Source organism: Aythya marila (assembly GCF_965140915.1).
Source record: "Aythya marila genome assembly, chromosome: 2".
Classification (NCBI taxonomy): domain Eukaryota; kingdom Metazoa; phylum Chordata; class Aves; order Anseriformes; family Anatidae; genus Aythya; species Aythya marila.
The window spans coordinates 86,754,283-86,780,190 of NC_139043.1; the positions used below are offsets into that span (position 1 = coordinate 86,754,283).

The 25,908-nt window shown below is 41.8% G+C and overlaps 1 protein-coding gene across 1 annotated transcript in view; it reads left to right on the plus strand.

Annotated features, from left to right (window-relative positions):
* Positions 1-25,908, plus strand: part of VWC2 (von Willebrand factor C domain containing 2) — a 57,592-nt gene that overhangs the window by 5,938 nt on the left and 25,746 nt on the right. Inside the window, exon 3 of the mRNA XM_082752283.1 lies at positions 3,308-3,437. Coding sequence (XP_082608409.1) covers positions 3,308-3,437 — 130 coding nt within the window. The remainder of the gene's footprint in view (positions 1-3,307; positions 3,438-25,908) is intronic.

The following is a 25,908-nucleotide window of genomic DNA, read 5'->3' on the forward strand; positions in this document are numbered from 1 at the left end:
ACGTGAAAACAAACGTATGCAGAACCTCCTCAACCCTGCTGCCATTACTCACCCTGGAGGGCTGCACTTAGATGTGTGGTCCTGCTGACTTCAGGAAACCGCACAGGAGCTCCGTAAGGTATGAAAAGTGGCATAGTAACAGTGGGGGGAAAAGAGAGCAGTGTCAGACAAAATGAGATTCATGAGCATCAGAATCTGGCGTTTGGTTGTGGCGTGTAACTGGTTCAGGATAACAGCATGGCTGGAGGTTTTGCTGTGCTTCTCCAATGGGCTCTTGTGTGAAGTAACCACACCAGGCATATCTCTGTTTTTCAGTATGTTCCTAAGTGAGTGGAGGATGGCACCTTTGGGCCAAGGAGTAGAGAGAGAGTCACAAACTGCTGTTTTTACAGCAAGCTTAACTGCCTGTGACAGAGAAGTCAGAGGAGAGTGTTTGTCTCGTCCAGTAAGAGAAAAACTGGACAAAATAGTGTCTGACAGATGACAGTGCTTATTAAAGGTGTGCTATGTAAAGAGGGAGGCCCTCTTTGCCAGGGCCTGTAGTGACAGGACAAGGGGCAACGGTTGTAAACTAAAAGAGGGGAGATTTAGATCAGATATAAGGAAGAAATTCTTCATGATGAGGGCAGTGAGGTACTGGCACAGGCTGCCCAGAGAAGCTATGGATGCCCCATCCCTGGAGGTGTTCAAGGCCAGGTCGGATGGGGCTTTGGGCAACCTGGTCTGGTGGGAGGTGTCCCTGCCCATGGCAGGGGGCTGGAACTGGGTGATCTTTAAGGTCCCTTCCAATCTAAACCATTTGATGATCCTGTGATTCTATCTTCATGACCCTGAGGCAGATCTTCATCTGTCACACAGGAAGGGTATTCATGACTGCGGTATCACATGGGTGGAGTACTCGGTTCATGGAAGATGTAGTCTTCAACCATACTTGCTGTGTAGGAAGGACGGCCATCGTTCCAAATTACCATTGTTAGACAAAACTTTGATCATTTTTTTCTCATTTTATAGCATTTTCAATGCTTTGTTTAATGGCTTGTTGCTGTAGAAATTTTAAGCTTATGTCAATTTGGAATTTTAGTAAACAACCTACTTAATTACAATATTAAATATTACAGATGAGGTACTTTAGGAGTGGCATCTTTTTGCTGTTATTGTTTCCTGATTGTTAGTAAAGGTTCTATTTTTTTATATCATTTTCAATACTGAACAGCATAGCTACAAAGTGAAGTTGTGGGAGAGGGAATATCTGTTGTAGTTCCAGGTCTCACTGAACTGCAATTTGTCACAAATTTGCACATTTTTCAAGTGATGCCATGAAATTCTGAAACCAATTGAAAGCTATAGATTTGCCTTGTTGAGCCTTATCTGTGAAATTGAGTTCTAGTAGCATTGATCAAGAAGGATTCCTAATTAAACAAACTAATGAGTGTGTTTTTATAATTTAGTATCTTTTTCTACATGTAACTCCAGAGGGAAGGAGTCTTACCAGTGACTGGCAAATAATGAGGGGCTCAGGTTTGCTTACATTCAAGATTTCACATGGAATTTAAATGATTGCCTGAGATAGCTGACACTGAACACTGGGTCAGAAATCTCATCTGCTGATACTCCAGCTCTGCAAGTGAACATGGCAGTTCATGAGCAATTACAAGACAAAGTTCTTGTTCCTAAGCCTGCAATAAAAATCTGCAGTACTGGGCTGCTTGTAGCACTTTACCAACGCATGATGTGTTTTTGTCCTGGGTAGAGTGCAAAGCAAAGAGAAATCTGGAAGCAACTAGCTAGTGAAGGAAGTCTGAAATAAATAATAGCAATAAAAGCAGAAAGCAACACAGCAACAGACCCTATTTAGGCATGCTACGCAGAGGGGCCAGTGTGAAAAGATGCATGAGTGCATAAACAAATGACAGCCCTGGCAGGTGGGAAGAGAAGTGGCAAAGCATGGATGAGCATTTAGTTGGAGATGATGGGAGATGATGCTGTGCAAGCATCAGCATGTTTGAACTTTGGAAGTGAGAAAGATGTGAAAGTGGCGAGCAAGCGGAGAATGGACTTGAGGAAAAAAATGTGACAGGCTGCTTCAGAAATAGGGAGAAGATAGCAGATGATCTGCAAGCTAGAGGTCTGCGTGATTTTTCACAGCAAAGGATTTTTTTTTTTAGGCTTGAGGCTACTCTGCTCGCATTGGAGAAATGCAGAGGATGGTTGTTTGGCATCAGCTGGAATCTGGAACGGGAAGGAGTCCAAGCGAAATCAGCCTCGTCAAATTGTTGACCTTAAGTAAACCTAGAATGTGCACAGATTATGGATTATGGATTTAGAGGATCATAGTAATAACATGCAGCCGCACTGTCATCCTGCACTCTGAGCATGGATAGCAGAGTGGTTTTTGCAGTGCTGTGATGAGATTTACAGTGTACCACTTGTTCCTCCTTGGCACTGTTGCTTCCCTTCACCTCCAGCTCCTTGAGTGGTACAAGGATGTTACAGATGCCACATGCAGCACCTTCTCAGGAACACTGAATAGGACATCTAGCAAATACAGACATTTTAAAGTCCATATCTTTTCTTGAATATGGATTCTAATTTGTTTGGAATTAATTTCACTGAAGTAGGTCGTTTAAGTAATTATCTCCTGGTACTTCTATTCTGTAGAAGTGTTCAAAAACCAGTAATGTTTCAGAAGGTAAAAAAGGGATGACCCTTTTCTCTGTTTCATCCCTTTCTTTGAATTGCAATTTCTTTTCAGAAAGTTTCAAATACTGCAAAAAGAATAGTTAACTTCTAGGAAATACATGAATTCACAGGATGGTTTTCCTGACTTCTCTATGAAAATGATCATTTTCAATAAAATGCAACCTCCTGCTACCAAAAACATTCAAAACTGGAAAAAAATGCAATAAGGATTTACATTAAATTTCATATTTCATTTAGAAAAAAAAATCCTTTATTTTTAATACAATATTTTTGAATTTCTGATGGAATTTAACCAAATTTCATCTTAATTATGAACCTATTGTGCTGGAATTTTATTAAAAAATGGATGGGGAAATTTTTGATTTATTTATGTTAAAATATAAAGAGTTCTTGTTTCCAAGATCCCTTTGACTATTTCATTTGGGGCACAGGTTCAGAGCAGAACCTGTGACTCATTCTGCAGCAGTCCTGTAAATTTGCAGTAGCACAGCCTTGTCTCTTGTGTTATTCAGGCCATAAAAAGCATTTGGTTTTTAAAAGGGAAGGAGAAAGAGATCGGGGAGAGAACAAGAGAAAGAATTAAAAGACAAGTGGATTTGTATTTCAGGTTTCTCCGTGTGAGAAGTGTCGCTGTGAAGCCAATGGAGAAGTGCTGTGCACTGTGTCAGCTTGTCCCCAGACTGAGTGCGTGGATCCGGTATATGAGCCTGATCAGTGCTGTCCCATCTGCAAAAATGGTAAGTGACTGCTGGAAAACTAGGAGGCAGTTTCTCTCAGAGAGATCCAACTGGCTCTGTTCCGTTTTTGCAAAAAAATTTCCATTGCTTCCTTCCTCCCCAAAGGGAGATGGAGAAGGATTGCATGTGGGAGGTGTCTTCCCCGTGTGAGGAGGCAGATCTCCTCGTGACTGGGATGGACTCAGTTATGACCTACATGGATTTTTGTTACCCAGGAGACAATCGGAGTGTTAATGCCAGATATTCATGTGACTTCTGGATAGAAAATTTGCATAAACGCATTGTGGATATGTTTTATATAGCCACACTAAAACACATGCAGGCTCCTCATGTTATCCACCTTTCAATCTGAGCAATAAAAGTTACTTTTGTTCTCCCTTCTTATTTGTTCCCCTTTCAGAGATTCTTCTCTCTCTCTCTCTTTTTTTTTTTCCCTGAGGCAAATCAAATGCACCTTATTGAGCTCATTTAATTTTCATAACTAAATGAATTAAACTCCCAAGTTTAATTGAATATTTTTCGTAACTAAATTAGACAGAAAGTCTCTCTACTCCCAGCAAGGGCTTGCATTAGATCAAAGTCTTGGTCTATTTAGAAGAAAAAATTACATGACACACTAGCTCATCACTTATAAAGAAGAAATGATAATTTATTAATAGAAATGAAAGCTGCAAAATCTCAAATGAAATTATATTTTAAGTTAAAAAAAAAAAAGACATTAAAAATATTCAGATAATTTGCAGACATACATTATCTCTCTAGAATAGGTAGGTTCCGTTACATTAGCTAAAATAAACGGATTAAAACGGTGGGAAGGCTAGGGGAGGAGAGAGTGTACAGCATGTGCTTTCCACAAATTCAACAGTAGATGATAAGGGACAGTTAGTTGCATTGGACGAGTTTCGTTTGTATGGGTATGGAAGAAATTGCCTCCCATCCCTTAATTGGTCATTAGAACCCTGAAGGAATTTGTTCCTGGTGGTGCAGCTTAAGGGTACTCTGCTTTCGGAGGTGAAGAGACATTTTTTGAGGCATGGAGGATGGAGGGCACTCTTGGCAGGCAGGATGTCTGTTTTCAATGCCAGGGAGGTAGCTACAAGCACACCATGTTAAGTCTGTGTAGTCTTTCTCGATGAAGGTCTCCAGGGGTGTTGCTGCTGTTTGGAGCTCCCCTGGTTTTCCTGTCAGTGCACGTGCTCCTGCACTGTGGTGGTGGCCATCTCCTGCGGTCACTTGCCTTTGAACAATGCTTGTATGACAGTGTGGGGCTTGGCTTGGCTCTTCCCATAGATTCCCTGATGCATTTCCCAGAAAGGGGGCCTGTTTCAAAAACCATGCATAAACATGCCTTAGTTACAACATGGCTGCCTGCTCTCAAAGCACAAAAGCTGAATAACCTGAGCCCTGTCTAAAAGAAAAGGGTGTTCTGGTCCTCAGCATCTGAGTCTCCCCCATTAATAGCATATTCCTTCAGTATACCCACAAGCTGGTATCACTGACCCAGTTTTAAACCAAGGTGACCAGAGCTGACTGTTTCCACTGAGCTGTCCTGTCACTTCTGTGTATGTCAGAGAACCAAGAGTGGTTTTCCTTGTTAGCTTTTAGACAAGGAAAAAAAAAAAAAAAAAAAAGAAAAAGGAAAAAAGAAAAGCCATTAACAATAACAACAAAAACAAGATAGTTCAAAAGAAGCTTGGCTTTTCTGGTTCAGCAGCTTTGGTATAGTATAGTAAAGCAATTCCTGAGAAATCCTTTCCATGTAGGGAGTTGTTTTAAAAAATACCAGGTTGTTTGCTTTCAGAGCTTATTTTAAAGGATCTGTGCAGTTTGCAAGGAACTTCAGTGAATTGCTAAATGTTTTAATTAGATTGGAGCAAAAGCCTATTGAGCAGGAAAACCTAGCCTGCCTCATCCTGTCGTTTTCAAGCCTACTGGAACAAATGCACTGCGAATGTGAGTCAGGGGAAAAAATCCCAGCATTGTGCTTCAGGGTTGATTGCAGCAGAGATGACCTCAGCGACATCGTGTCAGTAACCCAAAAGAGCGTAGGAGATGCACAGTTTGCTCAGCCACATAACCTGCGTGGTGGGAAAGGCAGAGCCTGCTTTACAGGGAGGCTGTGGAAAGCATGCAAGGGAGATAGATGGCTGCTTTCACACTCAGCATCCTGCCCTTGATGGAGCAAGAAGAGGTAGGAGGTGAAGTTTGGGTTCTGTGTGTTTACTCAAAGCTGTGCAGTAAAAATGCAGATTTTGTTCTCAGATTTCCCTCCCATTCCTGGCACTTCATTACATGCAATGCTCTCCCAACTTGCCTGGCCTGTGGATTGCTGGTGGTGAACCAACAGAGTCAGAGCTAGGAAAGTGCCTCCATCCCTAGCAGGACCACATACAAATGCCCAATTAAGAATTGTAGAGGAAATCTCATGGGGCTGGTCATTATTAGAAATGAGTGAATTCAGTCACTTGGCAGATGTGAGACACTGTGCGTTATCCCTTGTGGGAAGGAAGGGGTGTAGTTGACTTCTCTAACCTGATTCTACAAAAGTGCTGTTAACCCTTCAAAGGAGGGATGGATAGGCTGTGGTGCAACAGTGCGTGTGCATAGGTACTCACTTATTTTCAGCATTAGAAGTGAATGGAAAACTAGCAAAGTGAGGAACAGTCTTAGGTGTAGGATTTAATAACCTTCTGTATCAAATCCTGTCTGTCAAGAGGGAGCCTAGATACTTTCATAGCTGAAGATGTTTTCTTCTTTGTGAACAGGGACAGGTAGTACTTTAAAGAAGTATTTGTTCAGAAAAGTAGCTTACAGAAGGGATAAAAGGTGCACTTCACTGAGAAAATCTTTGGGTAGGGGGAATTTTCATGCTTTTTATGTCACAAGTCACTACAAGTGAACCGTTTTATGGTTATTTCATCTACGTGCCCTGCAAAAAAGCAGTGTGGGGACAGAGAATGGAAGAGAGGATTTCTTTGTGTGGGGATTGAGCTTCATGCTTCGGGTAACCAACAGCAGCAACAACTAGAAAAATCCTCCATAAACTTGAATCTGACTTTAGAGAGCTGCATGGCATAACAAGTGCCCCATTCCGATCTCCTTCCTGCTTTACAGTGCTGGCAGTGTAGTTAGCTACTCCTGTGGAGGCACATCCTATTTACAGTGATACCAGTGTGTTCAGAGTCTTGCACAAACATTTCTACAGTCCGTAGTTACTGAAGAATAAAGATAATAAGCATAGTGCTCTCTCTCCATTAGAAAAAGGCTGGACATTTGTTGCCAGTGATTTGTTTGGGTGGCAAGGGGGGTGGTTAGTACTGAAAGTGAATTATTTTCCTAAATTGAATTACCTTGGTTGTCCGTTCCACTTCTGTTTTCAGTGTCAGAGCCCCGGTAGGCGCGCACAGCTGGATGCAGCCGTGCTTGCAGCCTGCCACCATGAAGCAGACACAGAAGCTGCGTGTATGTGTGTGTGTAGGAAGGCTGGGTTAAGCCAAGAGCCCAGACGGAGCCTGGAGGGAAAGAACGGTTGCTAGACCGAAAAATACAACCAGATTGTTCCAAGGTCTCCAACAGGTTTTTGTTTCTCTATACGGCTGAAAGATTGCCCCAGATAAAGTGAAGTTGGTTCTGGTGGCTCCTCAGCACTTACCTGTTTGGGCGTTGGTGGTGTTTCTGCATCTGCAACAGGCAGAGCGAAAGGTCTCCTGTTGGCAAAGGCTCGGAGATTGTCAGTCTAAAATATGACCACAGGTCATAGTTATTGTCAGGTATGTGTCATCCGCGGGGGGTGTCCTGCCTGTTTTCAGTGACCATGTGGTGGGGGAGATGTTACTCCAGGTGGAGTCATCTCAGGTGCCTTAGGTGGATTCCATCAGGACGTCCTGTCATGTTTGGGGTCGTACTTACAATTGAAATACATGTATTACGTGGCTGAAATTGCTTCTGATAGTAAGGTGCATGTCTAGCATTGTCTATGTGGGCAGAGGGACCTGTCCCTCCATAACAAGGCCAAGGGCAGATCCAAGGAAGTTTCGCCTTGCAGCTCTCAAGTGAGCAGGGTGTTTGCTTTTCCTGCAGCCCCAGCCTTAGTCAAGCTCCATGGAGAATCTGACCTGTAAAATTTAATGTCCTTCTGCAGTGTGTTTAAATAAAATATGATATTCCCTCAAGCGTGTATAGCTTGGTCTCGGGAATGGAGAAAGTATCATAATGCTGTCCCAGTAGAGGTCGAGACAGGACTATTGCAAACATCAGGAATTTAACTGCTGTGAAATTTAAATAAGCAGTACCTTTGATTCTCCTCTCTTCTCTCTATTTATCTTCTTCAGTCATGCCTTGGCAGATAATTTATATAAAGCAGAGACGACACAGAAGTTTCAAAGTCTGAGGGTGGTTCTTCAGTCTGCATTAAGCAAGGGATCAAATCGGGTGGTTCTGGTGGTCTTCTATATGTAAAACATGGGAATCCTAAATGAATTGTCCAGTTGCTAAGAATTTGTTCCATGTTTCTGTGTGTATCAGTCACTTAGCAAAAACTTCCACACAAAGTTTCTGCTTTAATTGGCTGTATTTCATAAAATGATTTATAATACAGGACTGTTAAGCAGGAAATCTTAATGTTTAAGGGGGAAAAACACCATTAAAGTTGCATGAACAGCTGTATGTGATTAAAATTGCCTAGAGAATATGCAGTTAGGTGAAAAACTGTAGCAGGTATTTTGGCAGCTATATATTGAAAACAAAGAAATATCAGACTTGCTCCTTTATGGCTGCCTTGGGCATTTAGAGTGGCTTCCAAATCTGGTAGGTGAAGTCAGTAAACTAACAATAGTAATTTTTGGTGTTGTTTTCTGCTATTAATGAAGTTGAGAGGAAGTTCAGTCTACATCATCTTAATTTAAGGGACTCTTTTAACCCTATTGTATCTCTGTGCTTGCCTCTCATTTTCTCTATTTACTCTGAAGAGTTGGTGGCTACACAAGCAATGTGCTTTCAGTGCAGAAATCACAGGATTTTATTCTTGGGCTGTATTTTCCTCTTGGATCAGATCTGATATAATGTGCACCATTGCAAAGTGGGCCAAGCAAAAATGTATCCAAAAATCACAAAGTCCTTGTTGTTTCCAACTCACATATATGTGCAGGAATGTGCATGCATATGAGATATAGTGTTGACTTGTTTTCATGTTGAGCTGGCTAAGTAGTTGCAGGTGCTGTTGTTTCCTCTAAGGGCATTTCTTTCATGTGTTTTGCTGACTTCCAAGTTATTTGGTTTATCTCATGATAAACAGCTATCAGAGGATGAGAAGGAGCTGCCTGAAGACATGGCAAAACTACCCATTTATACTGAGCCTAAATCTATTACAAGAACAAATCTCTCTACATACTGTACATATATTTATTGCATATATGTACAGTGTATATACTTTTTTTTTTTCCACTAAGAAGCCAAAATGCTTTCAGCAAGGAGTTCTGTTGTTGAAAGGCGGCAGTAACTGTCCCCGAGTACATCGCATGCTGTTGTTTTGCTCAGGCATGTGAGGGCAATCAGAAATTATACTAGTGTTTAAAGTAGTACTTTTATATTAGGTAGGAGGATTCAGAAGATCCTATTAGAATATAAAGGCAGTGTATCCTGTAGGCATTCTAGAACTCACTCTGCAATATTTTCTCATTACAGGCTGCTGCAGAGAGCCTGAGCAGCTTTTCTTCAGCAGCCAGTTTTTCTCCTCTCTCCTGATACTGCAGGCTGAGCTCTTGTGTCACACCTAAACTCTGCCCTATCAGTCACTTATGGCAGCTGGTTGACAGGGCTGTTGCTTTGCTGTGGGTTGAAGCAAAAGACGAAGAGAACATGCCCCAAACAGTTGACTGGCAGGGATGGCCCCAGGTGAGCATGGGAAACAAGCTTCCTGCTCCTCGCAATATAGTCAGGACACTGCTTCAGTGTGTCATGGCTCCTTTGCTCTTCAAAGATATTTAGCTTCAGCTCCAGAAGCAGAAAGATGGAAGCCAATATAAAAAAGAATAATGTACATATGCATATATATATAAAAGCACTGAAATTCTTGGGGATGTGGAGCAGAAGAATAAATTTTCTGACACCTTCCATGTATTAAAAAAAAAAAAGTTCTAATTTTCTAATTTACCTTATGTACCTTACATTGTTGCTTACCACAGCGGTTTCAAACACCTGCCATCCTTTTTGGTCCTGGTCACAGGTTCTGGTTCAGATAGGAAAGTGACTTCATGCTAATATCCACCAGGGTACTGCAGTGAACAATGTGCTGTTGCTTGATTTGTCCTGCCTGACAGTTTCTGTTTTACACAGAGGCATGTTTGGGGATTTGCTTATTTTCCAGTGAAATGGGTATCCCCTGAGTTTGTATTGGAGTTTGTTTTTTTTTATATATCTTATCTGTCTGTCTATATATGTGTAAATTCAAGATATCCTGAAGTCATATTGTGTCCCCTTCAGTCTCCACATACTGCATCCAGTGTTGTTTCTTCAGTATTTGAAGAAAGTTCTGAAAACGAATACTAAGGGAGGTGGAGTTTTCCTGTACTCATTCTTTACGCTGGTTCATTAGAGAAGAAACCCTAGTGTTAAAGTTGCTCCCATGTTTTTCTCTTGGATGTCTATTTTGATTTTGTATATGTCACTAACTGAAATTGTGGCAAAGATTTGGAGGGCATGTTTGAAATATTTGTGTGTGTCTCACTATGTTATCCTTGGAATAAAATTCTCTATCACTGGAATACCGTAGTATTTGATTAAATTATGATCTCTTAGATTCTAAAACTCTGTCTTGTTCAAGATTGCGTTGCCATAGGTTAATATATTGCCTGGTATTAGCTGAGCCACAGCATCTGTCCACGTGAGCTCTCAATTGTATTCTCTGCAAATAATCCCATTTGTAAATAGAAGCTATTTATTAGCTGGGTGCTACAGCAACACGGTAATAGGAGTACATGGCTGATTAGTATTTTGTGGTGTTCTTAAAAGGAGCAATGAAGAAAGATGTACACTTCGTGTGTTGCCTTTATTTTCACTTGGTTTCGTACATTTCTATTTTGTTAAGTTAAATCAGACATCCAAGAATTTGCATGGCTTTGAGAGGAAGTGGAGTCTTACAGTGAAGTGTGGTGGTATGCTAGCGTAACTGCTCTCACAGTCCCCGTCCCCATCCCCCCCCCCGTCCTGCCCCCCAGAGGAAGATGGGGAAAAAATATGATGGAAAGAGCTCTAGGGTTGAGATAAGGACAGAGAGATCGCTCAACAATTATTGTCACAGGAAAAATAGACTCAGTGTAGGGAGATTAATATAATGTATTACCTATCACTGGCAGACTACAGCAATGAGAACTAGGAGCAAAACTAATAACACCTTCCCCACCCATTCACCCTCTTCTAGCTACTTTCCCCAAATGACACAAGGGAATGGGGAATGGGGGCTGTGGTTAGTCTATGGCGCTTCGTCTCCGCCGCTCCTTCATGGTCACTCCCTGCCCCTGCTCCATGTGGGGTCCCTCCCATGGATGCCGTCCTTCCTGAACTGAGCCTGCGGGGGCTGCCCACAGGCAGCAGCTCTTCAAGCACTGCTCCCACACGGCTCTGTCCCACGGGGTCCATCCATCCATCCCCCAGGAGCAAACTGCTCCAGCATGGGTCCCCCACGGCTGGGCGGCAGCTCCCCCCAGACCTCCTGCTCCTGCGGGGGCTCCTCTCCACAGGCTGCAGCTCCGGCCTGGGGCCTGCTCCTGCGGGGGCTCTCCATGGGCCGCAGCCTCCTCCAGGCCACATCCACCTGCTCCACCAGGGGCTCCTCCACCCACAGGGGGGCTGCAGTGTGGAGATCTGCTCCATGGGAGACCCATGGTCTGCAGGGGGACAGCCTCCTTCACCAGGGGCCTCTCCACAGGCTGCAGGGGAAACGCTGCTGCGTGCCAGGAGCACCTCCTGCCGTCCTGCTGCATTGACATCAGTTCAATTTTTCCCCTTTCCTAAATCTGCTGTCCCAGAGGCCCAACCAGTGTCACTCCCTGTCTTGGCTCTGGCCAGCAGCAGGTCCCCTTTGGAGACAGCTGAGATCTGACATGGGGCAGCTGCTGGGCTCTGCTCACAGAGGCCACCCTGCAGACCCCTGCTACCAAAACCTTGCTACATAAACCCAATACAATGATATGCTCAAAATCTCCCTTTACTTCTAAATGCAGTGCAATTTTCCGTGCTTATTTTTCACAGGAAGATAAAGTGTAATGGTTAAGGAAGATGTGAATAGATCCAGGTGACTTACTGGTGAATGGAAGCAGAGAATTGGCAGATTTTGTTAAACCAAATTTTCCAAACTTCACTTCTTATTCCATCGTTTGTGCTGTTAACCAAGGTGGCCTTTCCACACAATGCAGCACTAGTAATGCAAGTGCTGCCTTAACTCGTCATAACTCCTCTTCCCTTGGGATGTCTTCTATCTTAAATGGGCATGACAGCAATTTCAGAAGTTTTTTTTTTTTTTTTTCCAGACCTGTTTAAACTGTACACTTTAAATGAAGCACAGATGTGATGCAGAACAGGAAAATTTGTTCCCGATGTTATTTTAACTAGGGGATGACTTGTATGCCTCTTCATATGTTTGGAAATAGTCCCTGAAGGAGTAGGAGTGACAGGCTCTTGGGGAAGAAGGCAAAAGACTGTTATTTTTATTAACGTTTGTAAGATTGCAGTGCTTGTTAATTTTTGGCTTGTTGCTGTAAATAGTGCCTTACTGTTTCAAACCACTGCACTGGGGAACTCCGCTATGTTGTGTGCTGTGAGAGTGCTGAGTAAAGTCCCTGATGATTGCCATTGCCCAGCAGGTCAAAATTCTTTATCAGCTGGAAACTCGAGTGCTTTAATGCACATTTTTAAAATTTACATTTTACAATGCACACTTTTAAAAATTAAAAATTTTTAAAACTTTAAGTTGGAAGCAGCTTTCACTTCGTGAACCTTTGGGTTGCTTCCATGACGGTAGTTATCTATGCAGTTTTGTTTCCTTGAGCATGTTCAGGTGTACAGTTGTGATTCAAAAAATAAATAGAAAATAACAGTGCTAAAATAATTCCTTACCTTCACCAGCACAGTTATCGTAATGATGGGCATTCCAAAGATGATAGGCAACCTAAAACTTTGATTGCTGGTTTTATTTAGGAAAACCTTATAGTGTTTTCTTGCTGCCTACACTCGTGCTAGTTAAATTTTCAATAGAGGAATGACTTCCTAATGAAAACCACCACTTTCTTCTAAATGTCCTTTTCTCCTGCTGAGTCTTTAGCTCTCTTTTCTTCGGTGCTGGAGCCCTTGGATGAGAGTAATTTCAGCCTGTTCAAAATTCATTGCATAAAACCAGCATACCTAATAGTCTTGTGGATGATGAGTATTTTTCTCCTCTTGTTTCTTGCAGTGTTGGGACACACTGCTGTGGCACACTGGCTAGTGATCACCTTCCTTTGAAGCACTTGGAAGCAGCCCATCCATAAGTCATACTCAGTTTAGCAAATGCAGCACAGGGGAAGCAGCTTTTCACTTCATGCTCACCCAACATGTGAATTATTTCTTTCATTTTCCAACGGAATTGATCAGATGGAGCAGTGGCAGGGAAAAAAAGAACAAGCAATGCATTGTAGCAGGACCCAAAATACTGTTGAGTGAATAGCATTGAGTAAAGAACATCTATATCCAAGCAATTGGCTTGGGGCCTCTTGTGTTTGAAATACTTATTCACAATGTGTCAAGTCTTTTCTCAAAGGTAGTTCCACATGAGTGTAGTGTTAATTGCTTTTCCCAGAAAAAAAGTAAAGGTGTTATTTCCTATGCTCCAAAATAGTTCCCATTCCTTTTTGATAATATGATCCTAAACCCTTGGTCTAAAGCCCTCTGGAATATTTTGAGTTCAAAATGGAAATCACCAGTTAAGCAGGGCAATTTGGGGGAAGATACGCAGTTTACTGAGTTCAATTAAAGATAGAACATAAAGAGATTCATGACTGTTAGAGATATCTTACGAAGCCAAGCAGCAAGACAGCAAAATGGTAAATGTAATTCACCATATCCATATGTCAGGTAGTGAAAGAAATTGCTTGGATATTTTGATGACCTCTTGTTAAGATTTCTGCCAAGGGGTTTTAGTTAAATATCAATGTGAAATGCTGTCTGTAAACATCTGTCAGGCTTCATTAAGAAAGGCTTGCATTTATTAGAAGTGTGCTATTATATAAAGACTGGTTCCTCCCACCTGGTTTGTATAATGTTGTGTGTTTGCTGAGCACTCAGCAAAAAGAGGTTGCAGAAGTACAGAGAAGAGCAGCAAGAAAGCTCTGAACACTGCTGAATATTCTCCTGAGAGAACAGATTAGGGCTCTAGTGTTCATAGCACTTGAATCAGAAATCACAGGGTAAAGTGTTTTACTGGGGGAGAGGGATATTGCCAATAAACATCGTCCCTGTACTCATAAGGCAAAATCAAGGGAAAAGCAAGAAAATCAAAAGTCATGATGCATAAAAAGGTCTTTAATGCACCGTGTAATTAACCCATGTAACACACTGCACAAGATAGCGCTGACACATATTTTCCCAGGATTAAAATAAAGATTGGATCTTTGATAGGGGGAATAAAACACCAGCCTAAATGTAGCTACAGTGAAACTGCTTGGAGTGACATGCTGTAGTCTGGAAGAAATCTGTTTACAGGAGTTCTTCTTTGCATGGGCAGAAATTCAGTGTTACTGTTTCATACGATCCACATCTTAGAATATCCTATTTGAACTGCTTCTTTTTAAAGAACTTTGCAGAAAAAAGGCTAAGGTACCTTGACTTTAGCCTGACCAGATGCATCCTGGAAGTACACATATCTTATAGTTAAGCCAAACCTAATTAAGAAATCTCTAAAACAGCAGCAATCCTTTTCCCACACAACCACTGCACAATCATTTTGATGTTTGCTGGGACACAATAGTACCATCAAAAATTATGCTTTCAAGTTGCTCAGTGCATGCAGATGATGGAGGAAAGAGCTAATGAGGATGCCTCTTGGCATGTTCTGCTTTCAGCTATTCTGTGAAGCTGTATTTAAATGACCTAAAGGTAGGTCACCCATAAATTGCTTGTATAATAGCTATTCATGCTAGCTAAGACAGCTGTGGTTGGTCAAAGGGCTCTCTGTAGTTATAGTTCGCATGTGTTGAAAGCAATCTACTGAAGGGTTAATTAAAAAAAAAGAGGCCTCAGAAGCAAAGAAATGATAGCAGTTTATGGAGTTATTTGTTATGTCAATGCAATAGAGAAATGTGCCACCCTGCAATGGAAAGCTAATTATTTTCCTGCCATGGCAGCTTGCTAGCCTGATATATTGCTAATGAATGGATTAGATAGAGGTTTGGCAGCCACTAACATGAGCGAATGATTGTTTTTAAGACCAGTTCACTGATGCTGAAGTCCAAGCAGGTAATGATTATGACAACTTTCCAAGACAATTCTGCAACCGTTTTTTTAGTATATCACTCTCTCTCTCTCTTCCCATAGGTATTTATATCTAATTATCCATATACATGCCTAAGCATTCATGCATACATCTGGAATATGTCAGAAGATCTCATTACCTAGTTTGTAGCCTAAGCATTCAATCCACAGGCTGAGTTTTTATTTCAGTGTGCTTAAATAAGGTATGTGCCCCTTCTGGTGTGGCTGTTGCGTTCTGTTGTGATCAGGTAAGCTGCTAAAACACACAAGACCACTAACATCCGAGCACTGGGGGAAGCAGGGTCTGTGTGCTGCCGAACGCTGCCTGCCTTGCTGGCAAGCATGCCTTCCTAGAGTGAACCGCTTGTGTGCCTGCGATGCTGAAAAATAACTCGTCTTGATTTTCTTGCTGGCAGCTCATTTAGCAGAGGACTTTTATCCATTGCGCAGTTTTCATTACGGGAAGGAGAAGCATTTGTCAGTATGAGAGGACTTCTTAATTTCACATCAGTGGAGGGTTTACTCCTTAGTCTTTTTAGTTAAGTTCATTCTGACAGCTGATTATTTCCAGGGAAGATGACTAGAGAGTCACGTCAGTTATCTTGAAATATATGTGCTTGTATTGGTGTATATCTCTAACTGATTCGGTTTTGGCTCTGAGGTCTGCTCTGGTGTCTGCTCCTTCACAGGGCTGTGGTGCTCTCCTTCTTACATTGCTGCTGTCTGTGCAGTCCCTTGGCTAAAACCATACACCAGCAGTAACTTCCATAAAAAAAACAAAAAACATGATGTCAGCCAAGTGGAGAAGCAGTCTGGAACCTTTTGCTGTCCTTGAAGCAAGTTTCAAGGTACTGAGGAGAAGAGTAAATCTGCACTCTGATTTTGCAGGCTGCTGCCAGAGATGAATATTCTGGACAGATAGGTGAAAGAAAGTGAAAATTACCCTTGACACAATTCATGTTAGTGTTAATGAGATACGTGGATTACAAAATCCAGACCATGCAAAATGTATAGATTAAGATGACATAAAACCTGCTCATATTTATCATATTTACCCCAAGCTGGTATTAGTTCCAAACGTTTATCTTCCCCTTTGAGGTCCAGCTGGGAGATTTCCAGTGTGTATGTGTGCATATACACATACATGCACATATGCTACAGGGGCTCATTAGACACCATGCTTAGTGAAAAGCATTTGCAGTTTGAAGTTCCCTCTTGAAACACTTCCCTGCAGGGGTAAAAAGCCATCATCTCCTTAATTCACCTCCCAGAAATGTAGGGCCAGTAAGGTGGGTTGTGTGCTGGAGCAGCAGCTGTGCATTCCTCACAGGTTTTCTTGAGACAAGATGGTTGGCAGCTGACTTTAATAGACTAATTTTTCCATCTGGACTGTATTGAAATGAATACAGGGGCAAAATAGCTGCTCCTGTGGGTGCATGGACCATTGCACCCTTGTTGTGCAGAGAAAGCCCCAGTAGTACCAAGAGCTTCAAAGCTACTTCTGCTACAGAGCATTAGAGGAGAAGAGTTTGCTTTGGTATTACAGCCCCTGAGATGAGAGAGAGCATTTTGTCTGGCTGCCTGAAAATGCGTGCAGCTGTCATATCATCAGGTGTGCTTAGCTTATGTTGCAATTCATTTGTTAGGAGAGTTGAAATCTACCTTCTTTTCTTTCCCATTTCCTCTATTTAATAAGTGAAAACAGAGGTCTGGATTTAATCGTGAAATTGCTACAGGCCATGGTGCATCACCACCCATAATTCACCCATGACTGTACCTGATGTACCTGAGTTGGAGGTGCACCTGTAGCTGCATGGTGTTGGGAAGGGGAGTAGAATTGTAGAATCATGGAATCATCTAGGTTGGAAAAGACCTTCAAGATCATCAAGTCCAACCCGCAACTTGATCTACTGAGTCCCTATGGACAGGAGGTTCAACTCTGCCCAGTTGGGTAGCCCCATAAAAAGGTAGATTCCCACCTCTTGTCTTTAGATGTCAGTGTTTTAAGGTCAAATCTCTTCTTACCATGTAGTGGATTGTCTGTAAATTCAGAAGGACATTGTCTGTGGCAAGGCGGGACTTGCATGTGCCACAGCTGTGCACAGATTCAGACTAGCAGTAGGGAAGCTTTGCTATGAACATGCTTTTCAGGAAGTTTAACATCAAGAAAGAACTTTGTAAATGTTCTACTCCTGTGAATTCTGTGTTTGTGTAGTGTGATGTGACTGGCCTATATGCTGTGAAGTCTGTTGTAATGTTAAGTGTCTTCCAGCAAGTAAGAATGGATGGATACTGCTGCTAAGAGAGGAATAGTGCACTAATGAGATCATGGAAGTCATGTGAAATGGGTAAAACAGCGAGTTTAAATAGTGGGGTCGAGTCATTTCATACGTTTTTATAATCCCTCATCTTCTAATGGAGTGACTTCTGATTTACCTCTATGTAAATCGCGAGATGATTTAATCTATTATCTTATTTTTCCCTCCCTGCTTGTTTGCTTGCTTTATAATTAAAAATCTGTGTTCATTAGCAGCAATCCAATTGAATAGCCGTTAAAAACATTTTCAGCCAGGGGGTTGATAAGAGAAGTTAGATACAGGTACTGTTGTGATACAGTTGAGATTTGCTGTTCTTTACATGGTGGGTACACAGGGGGTGGTGTCCACACGTGTGAGTGCATGTTGTGTGGAGCAGAAGGCATACATGTAAATCTTCCTTACCAATGCCCTGGCCCTAACTTTGGCATAGGTCACTTCAATCACCTTTGAAGATCTCAGCCAAAAAAAAACCCTCTGTATTTCAAAGTCAAAGGTTGCTATGAGTTGAAATTAGCTGTTTAGTTTTTTATTTAGAATTTTTTAATATGTGTGTTTTGTTAAAATAAGGACTACTTTTTGATGCCACATATTCTTTGTGGATGTAGCTTATGTGGATATGTCTCAAATAACAAGATGGATCTGTTAATGCAGGAACGTCCAGTGAATGGCCAAGTGGAGCTGCATGTTTGTGTTGGGATAGGCAATATGTTTGTAGGCTGGGCATTTACAAAGCTTCTGGATAATCTAAATTCCTGGCTCGTTGAGAATGCCAGGCCACAGGGATACAGGAAAAGGTGCTACCAGTTGCTGCAGCTCACTGAGCCAGCCCTAATCTCTACAGAAAGGATGGGACTCTTGAGAAGTTGCTGTTACCTTCTGCCTGTGAACTTCTCCTGGAGTTGCTTGTCTTTGGGGTCGCAATATGTGCTTAGTTCACAGCAGGTTGTGCTTCTGATCCTTTCTGGTTTTTATTGGCTAGTAAAAGAATTGTAAGACATGGAAACACATGGAAAATAGCAGAGTAGCCTCCTGTGAATGTAATTCTTCTTCAGTGTGGGTCTGAACGTGGAGGTACACATTGAGGAAGGCAAACTAGACTTGGTGCAGAAAGGAAAAGAAAGCTTCCTTTGATTTCAGGGAGACCATGTGGCCTTTGTAACTCTAAAATAATGAACTTATTTTCAAACAGAAGATTATTTGATTATATTTGCCTTTATAATTCAAGATAAAATAATATGATTTAAATGGGTGTCATGCCTCCCATTTAGGGAAGGTGGAATGATGACATTTGCATTTTGTGCTGTCTCAAAGCTTTGACTTCCCCAAAATTGTTTTACTGTGACAAACCAGCCTCGGTGATAATTAAAGAGAGAATTGCTTAGCATAAATGCATATATATGTGCTTTCAACATTTTCATAGAAAGACAGCTGAGTAGTTCCCAGCAGTGAACTCTTGGTGCTGTTTTCCATAGAGAAGATTTAAGAAATCCTGAATAATACCCAAAGCCCAATGTTCCAGCCCTCACGAGATGCACCCACAGAAACACCATGAGTCAGTATGGATGGCTTCCCATGGATTGTTTGGGAGTTTCATAACGTGGCACAGATTTATTCAGTCAACCTCCATTTCTGAGGTATTTTTCCTAGGAAGGTCAATGATCTGTCTGAGCCTAATTATCCCATCTGGCTAGTGCGCTTAAGGCACACAAGTTTCCTGCAGTTCATGTGCACGAAGAAATGATGTAGTTAGCATGTTATTTGTTTAGCTCTGACTCCTCAGCTGAACTGAAGGGTATCTGCTGACAGCTGCATGGCACAGATAGCCTTGGCTATGGCTCTGGAAAAGGACAGAAGTTTTGCACCTCCAGCTTTATGGGGAGGGCTTCCTCTGCTGCTCTGCTGTTGTGACTCTCATTTTCATCATGGCTGTTTTACTTATTTGTTGGTGGTCTCAGAGGACAAGCTGTGAGCTGATTTGGATCTTTTTTTTTTTTTTTTTTTTTTTTTTCCAGAATTTTCTTATATTCTTCTGGTAGCAGTGAAATATTAGGTGAGATGTCACTAGTGGCGTCCCCCAGGGCTCGGTGCTGGGGCCGGTCCTCTTTAATATCTTCATCGATGATCTGGACGAGGGCATCGAGTGCACCCTCAGTAAGTTCACAGATGACACCAAGTTAGGTGCGTGTGTTGATCTGCTTGAGGGTAGGAAAGCTCTGCAGGAGGATCTGGATAGGCTGCACCGATGGGCTGAGGTCAACTGCATGAAGTTCAACAAGGCCAAGTGCCGGGTCCTGCACCTGGGGCGCAATAACCCCAAGCAGAGCTACAGGCTGGGAGAGGAATGGTTGGAGAGCTGCCAGGCAGAGAAGGACCTGGGAGTGATGGTGGATAGTCGGCTGAATATGAGCCAGCAGTGTGCTCAGGTGGCCAAGAAGGCCAACGGCATCCTGGCTTGTATCAGGAACAGTGTGACCAGCAGGGCTAGGGAGGTGATCGTCCCCCTGTACTCAGCTCTGGTGAGGCCGCACCTCGAGTACTGTGTTCAGTTTTGGGCCCCTCGCTACAAGAAGGACATGGAGGTGCTTGAGCGGGTGCAGAGAAGGGCGACGAAGCTGGTGAGGGGCCTGGAGAACAAGTCCTACGAGGAGCGGCTGAGGGAGCTGGGCTTGTTCAGCCTGGAGAAGAGGAGGCTCAGGGGCGACCTTATCGCTCTCTATGGGTACCTCAAGGGAGGCTGTAGCGAGGTGGGGGTTGGCCTGTTCTCCCACGTGCCTGGTGACAGGACGAGGGGGAATGGGCTTAAGTTGAGCCAGGGGAGTTTTAGGTTAGATGTTAGGAAGAACTTCTTTACTGAAAGGGTTGTGAGGCATTGGAACAGGCTGCCCAGTGGAGTGGTGGAGTCACCATCCCTGGAGGTCTTTAAAAGACGTTTAGATGTAGAGCTTAGGGAAATGGTTTAGTGGGGACTGTTAGCGTTAGGTCAGAGGTTGGACTCGATGACCTTGAGGTCTCTTCCAACCTAGAAAATTCTGTGATATGTTCAGAAAGACCTTCGGATCTTAAAGCTGCAGCACTGTGCAGCTAGCCTTGTCTATTTTAAGTCTTTATATAGACCTCCACGAGCTCTGTATGCAGTCCGCTTACAACCTCCAAGGCAGTCCATCCTCACAGTGCCTCTGTAACATGTAGAACTGGTACTGGAAAACATTGCTAGAGGAGGTGCCATGTACATGGTCACACACACATAAGGGATGTGGATGAAAAGGGAAATGATCATGTTAGCTTTCAGGATACATTATTAGCATGCAAACTGCTGAAACCCTCCATTCTTTCCTAGGGCATCCGTTCAGAAGGCCTGCCAAAATTAGTATGGATTACAGACAGGCAGTATATTTAAAGTTCCACCAAGTCTATGTGCAGAACTGAAATCTTCAGAGACATCGTTATTAATGAAGCTGCTCAGTCATATGCAACAATATAGATATATATTTTAAGACATCCATTTCCATGCTTTGTAATCCTATTTTGGCTCTGAAAAGCATGGAATATAATTCTCGCTCTAAAATATTTTAGATAAATCTATGGATTCGGTCAAAGCCACATGTTCTGTATCTGCTGCTAAGCTCTTTCATTAGTGGCTCTTGACAAAACAGTGCTATGTAAAAGGTGACAGTCAAACTGATAAAAATCCAATTTTCTTTGTTTAATCAGAAACAAGTGTTCAGTCTTTGTGTTTTCTCTGGGAGCTTTGAGGCTGCTGGCAGGATTGAGATAGGTCTGTAGGTATCAGGTTTGTAGCTTGAGTTCCATCAGTGGCTATTTTCCCACTGGTAGGAACTATATCTATTAGCAAAGGAACAGAAGACAAGTATGCTTAACAGTGATAAAGATTATATGTGCTAGAACTATAAAAGAGAACAAAATACTATTGTATCCCAGGCATGTGCTGATATATAGAGGTTATGAGATACTGCAATAAGGAAGAGGAAGCTCAAAGGAAAAGCTTGCCTTTTTTTTTTTCTTTCTTTTCTTTTCACCACCTCTCTCTAGAATAATTTCCTAAGAGTAAAACAGCAGTTTCAGAGAGCCAAAGAGTGCTAGCCCTAGTCACGTCTGTGTCTGTAAACACAGACGTGCATAAAGAGAATGTAAGCCCATCTCTTCTGATGCTGGAATGAAAAACAGGGTGTTCTTCTAATATAATCATAGAAATGTGAAATTTGTCATCAAAAAGCTTCTTATCCCTTTGTTTGGAAGATGACTCAGGAAAAAAGATGGGATACCTTAGTTACATGGAATGAAGTGATGTTGCTTGCTTTCTCCATAAATTTCATTTGGCATGTTGATCCAGTAGATTGGAGCAATTTGAACTCCAGACATTTCTAGTTCATTTCTGGTGATCTTTTATTCTACAAACATCTTTATCAAATAGTGATTAAGTGATTAAAGGAAAAGAGATGGAAGGTATGAGAATGAGGAAAAAAATGAGAAGAATGAAGAAAGAAGAAAGAAGAAGAAATGAAGAATGAAGAAAGGGCGGAGAAGAAGTCAAGAAAGATGGAAGAGAGAGAACCAGGCTATGCCACACTGAAAAAAAAAGTTGTGACCTATAGTGAGGTAGGCAAGAGGCATTCTTACCTTAGTCTGATGTGTTTTCTTGTTATCTACGTGTGGGGGTGGAGAGTGTACCCATCCACTTCCCATTACTTTGAAATGTCTGCAAGTAAAAAATTAGGGCGTGTGAGGCATGGAAAGCAGAGCAGTGGTGGCCATATGTTGTGCAGAGCCCCTGTGCCTTCTTGGCTGGCCATAACCCCGCAGGGCAGAGCACAGCAAATTGCCTGGTAGCTGCTTCTCTGTCTTCCCTGAATCACTCCTATGAGCACCATATCCAGTTCATTGTTTTCATCATCATCAACAAAGTCATCCATCAACGTCTTAAAACTTTCTCCCTTGGATGGAGTTAAGCTGCCATTTTATTGATGAGCTTATTGAGATTGTATATGTGTCTGACAGTGGCTTCCATCACAGCATGGTTCTGTGGCTTTGGCAGGAGAATTTTATCTAAGAAGTACGAAACAAAATGGGGGCTTGGCAGAGCTAATTTATTTATTTTATTTTTTTTTTTAAGAAAAAGGAAGTTGATGGTAGAAATCTGTAATCAGTAGAGGCACTGGAGTATTCTAGAAATAGAGCTATTAGCTGAAAATTCATTTATATATATATATTTTTAATTAGTTATTGCCTTCAGTCATCATAGATTTTTCATGAAGTAGGAACTAATTGTGAGCAGCAGAGGAATTTAAGGAACCTAGAAGTGAAATCACTCAATCTTAAGTTGTTTTTCCTGGGTACACAGACATGATGTTTTTCATTGTTGGATTAAGGTGTCAGTCCTAAAGCTTGTGAAGACACTATGTTGTCTTTTGCAAGTAAAAAAGACACATGGAAATTGTCCTTTTTTGGGAGAGTGGAGGAACGAGAGAGGGAAGCTGCAAGATGCAGTCCTACATGTAAATTAAAATATCCTCTATTATACTGAAATTCAGTGATGTATTTTATGCACTTTCAGGCTTTTGGTGTTTAGGACAAGCATCCTGAACATGACAGACCCAGGGAATGGTGACCTGAGGCTGTCTCATCCAGTAGGATTCAATAACATCCCTGTGCTCTGTAGTTTGAGGGAAGACTGAGATGCCTACTTCTGTTTGCCACTATCAAAGCTGGTGTCAGCTGGAAAAAAAAAAATATTTGAGGTTGGGGGAATGGCTTGCTTTTTCTTCCTCTTTCATTTTAAGGAAACATTGCTGTCTTCAAAGAGAAATGCTGAAATAACCATTTCTGATCTGTCTTGTGACACCTATAGCTAATGTGAAGTTTTGGTAATGGACTCATTGTTTGGATAAAAGAACTCTTTCCTTGCTGTATTTGTGTGGTTTTATGCTTTCTTATGTAAGTACTTCAAGAAGGATTTGCAGCAAAGATTTCTTGAGCAGATCAGGCAATGTTTCATGACTTTGCAGTACCTCCTTCCTCAATACATGTGGTGCATAAAGTTTCTTTCTTAAGGAAAGACTTCCAGTTTGGGTGGCTTTCACAATGTTTGTGATTGTCACTATGTCTGTGATTTGTTTGCTTGTCAGTAGTACTGAAAAAAATGAGTTCAGAAACTAGGACTAGATTAGGTAGCAACAGTTAAGTGAGTGAAAAACAAAAAGTAAAGCCCTGCTTTAACAAGTTTACAGTCAAAAAACTTATTTTCCATAAGGTGTGTGTTGCTCTATTTGTGAATAAAATACTTAGTTCCATGGTCTAATCCCTAAACTATCATTTGTATATCTTGTAGACGAAGTGGTTTTCTCACCCTGACATGTCACCTTTCATTGCCACAAAACAAAAGGAATTTGGCTACCTCTGGCAAATGTTTTTCAAGATGGAAGGAAAATATCTGATCGTTATTATTATTTGTGAATGGGACAATTTAGTACAGTATGCTAGTAATCCTGCACTAATATAAAGCTTAAAAGTACTGCAAAAAATAGAGAATACCATCAATCATTAATCTGGAAGCTTGGCCAGTAAATGAAGCAAGGAATCTTCAGGACACCTTTAAATGTAATTATTATTCATTAAAATGCTTACTTCAGCTTAATAAGTTTGCTTATTTGACCCTTACTTGACTTTCTTTAATTGATTTCATTAAAGCAATAAAGAAGCTGTAGATGTTTAAGTAAATCAGGAACTTTCCACTTCTTTGTCCAATCTGTTTAATAAGGATATGTGCATTCAGGCATGCATTAGTGACATCTATATTGCCTGTCTAGTTTATTTGGAGGGAAAAAGAATAGAGGAAAAAAAAAGTGTAAGAGCTATTGTTAGATGAGGATTTACATCCAAATAAAGGTGAACTATCTCTCGGGTTGTTTCCTCTTTTTATATAACTTTAATTGCCAACCTTCTGACTCTCTGACTTGGACTGTAGCCAGGTTAGATTTGGGTCATTGCCTATTTATAGCGTTTTCAAAATAGACAGAGCAGGTGCTAAGTTGTGTGTACAATTATAAGTGGTTACTGTGGGCTTCTGCTATGTGAAATGAGGAAGTCCTGGAGAATTCAGATTGCCACTGTCATAATCTTACAGATTTTCTGCAGCACAACTGTAAAGAAGGATTTCTTTAATATATATATGGACATATAGATAGAATAAAAAAGCCAAGAGTTATCAAGTCTGATTTGATTGTTTCACAGTCTGTGGGCGTGCAGTCCAAACACACTGAAATTAGGATAGACTGTTTTCTAAAGTTAATCTCCGGAGAAAGAGGAAAGAAAAGGAAAAAAGAAAACACCAAGACAGTAGAACTGCACTGAATCAGGATCCTGATCTAGGACATGGTCTTCTGTTGCTTCCCAAAATAAGCATCAGCAGTTGCATTCAACCATAAAAAAAAAAAAAAAAAAAAAAAAAAAAAAAAAAAGACAAAGTGGTTTTATTTTGTGTTTATTAATGATGTGGATGGCTCTGAAGGGCTTAATGAAGAAGTCCCTGCTCCCTTTGAGTAAGACTTCATTTTCCCTCTGTTGTTGCCCAGTCTTCTCCAAAATGTTCAAGTCTCTTAGTTTCTTATCTTTGGCCTGCAGTTTTCTGCACTTTTCAAGCTTCTGCTTACCCTCAGAGATTCAGTGGGTTGGCAGGGCAGAAAACCCCTTCCCTTCAGCCCTTCACACGTTGCTTGCTGCTCCCTCTTCTGCCTTTCAAGCGTCCTGGCTAGCAAATAGGGTAAACCTCAGTCTCTGTAGCTCATGTAGCTTAAAAGAATTGACAGTGGAGAAACAACACCCAAGAGAAATCTAAAGGGACTATAGAGAGCATTTGTGTATGTGGCTGGAGCTGAAGGTGTGAGGAGAAAGCACGCACCTCAGAGCTGCAGGAGGAAAGGGCGTGGTGGTGAAAGGACCTTGGGGTACAGAAATATGGGCGATGCCCACAGTAAGCACTTGCCAAGGAAAGCTCGGTTAGTGAGATGCTCCCATGTGACTGTGCATAAGCTGTAGATAAGCATTGGGATATTTAATTTTAAAACAAGCTGCCAAACGTTTTGAAGCTTCCCTACCAACTGCTCCCTATTGTCCCCTCCTGAGCTGAACTCAAAGAGCACACTCAGTACCTAACATTTTCCTGGCTCGATCCCTGGTGCTGTTGAGTTGATAAAAAGCAGGCCACCCCTGAAAATGAGCATGGCAGGATTTCAGGGAGGAAAGCCAGCCTCACCCACGGTGCCCATTTGCCAGGTGCGGGAAGTAAGTGATCTGCTGCCATGCTGGGGCTGAGCCAGCCTGGCTGGCTGTGCTCGGCAAGATGCGGCTGCAGCGCCGGGAAGCCTCGTGCACTTGCAGAAGTGTATCATCCATAAAACACCTTGCAATTTAAAGAATATATGTTAGCACGTTACAGGGTGACAGTCAGCTGTGGCTTCCAGCCAGCTGGTACTTCGATCAGTGGAAGCTTTGCTAACATCAGGTGGAAATCCAACAGGACCAAAGTGACAGAGGGATCATAGAATCATTTAGGCTGGAAAAGACCTTCAAGATCTTCAAGTCCAACCATTAACCATTAACTGCTGAGATACTTAAAGCCCAAATTGCTGCTCTGCAAG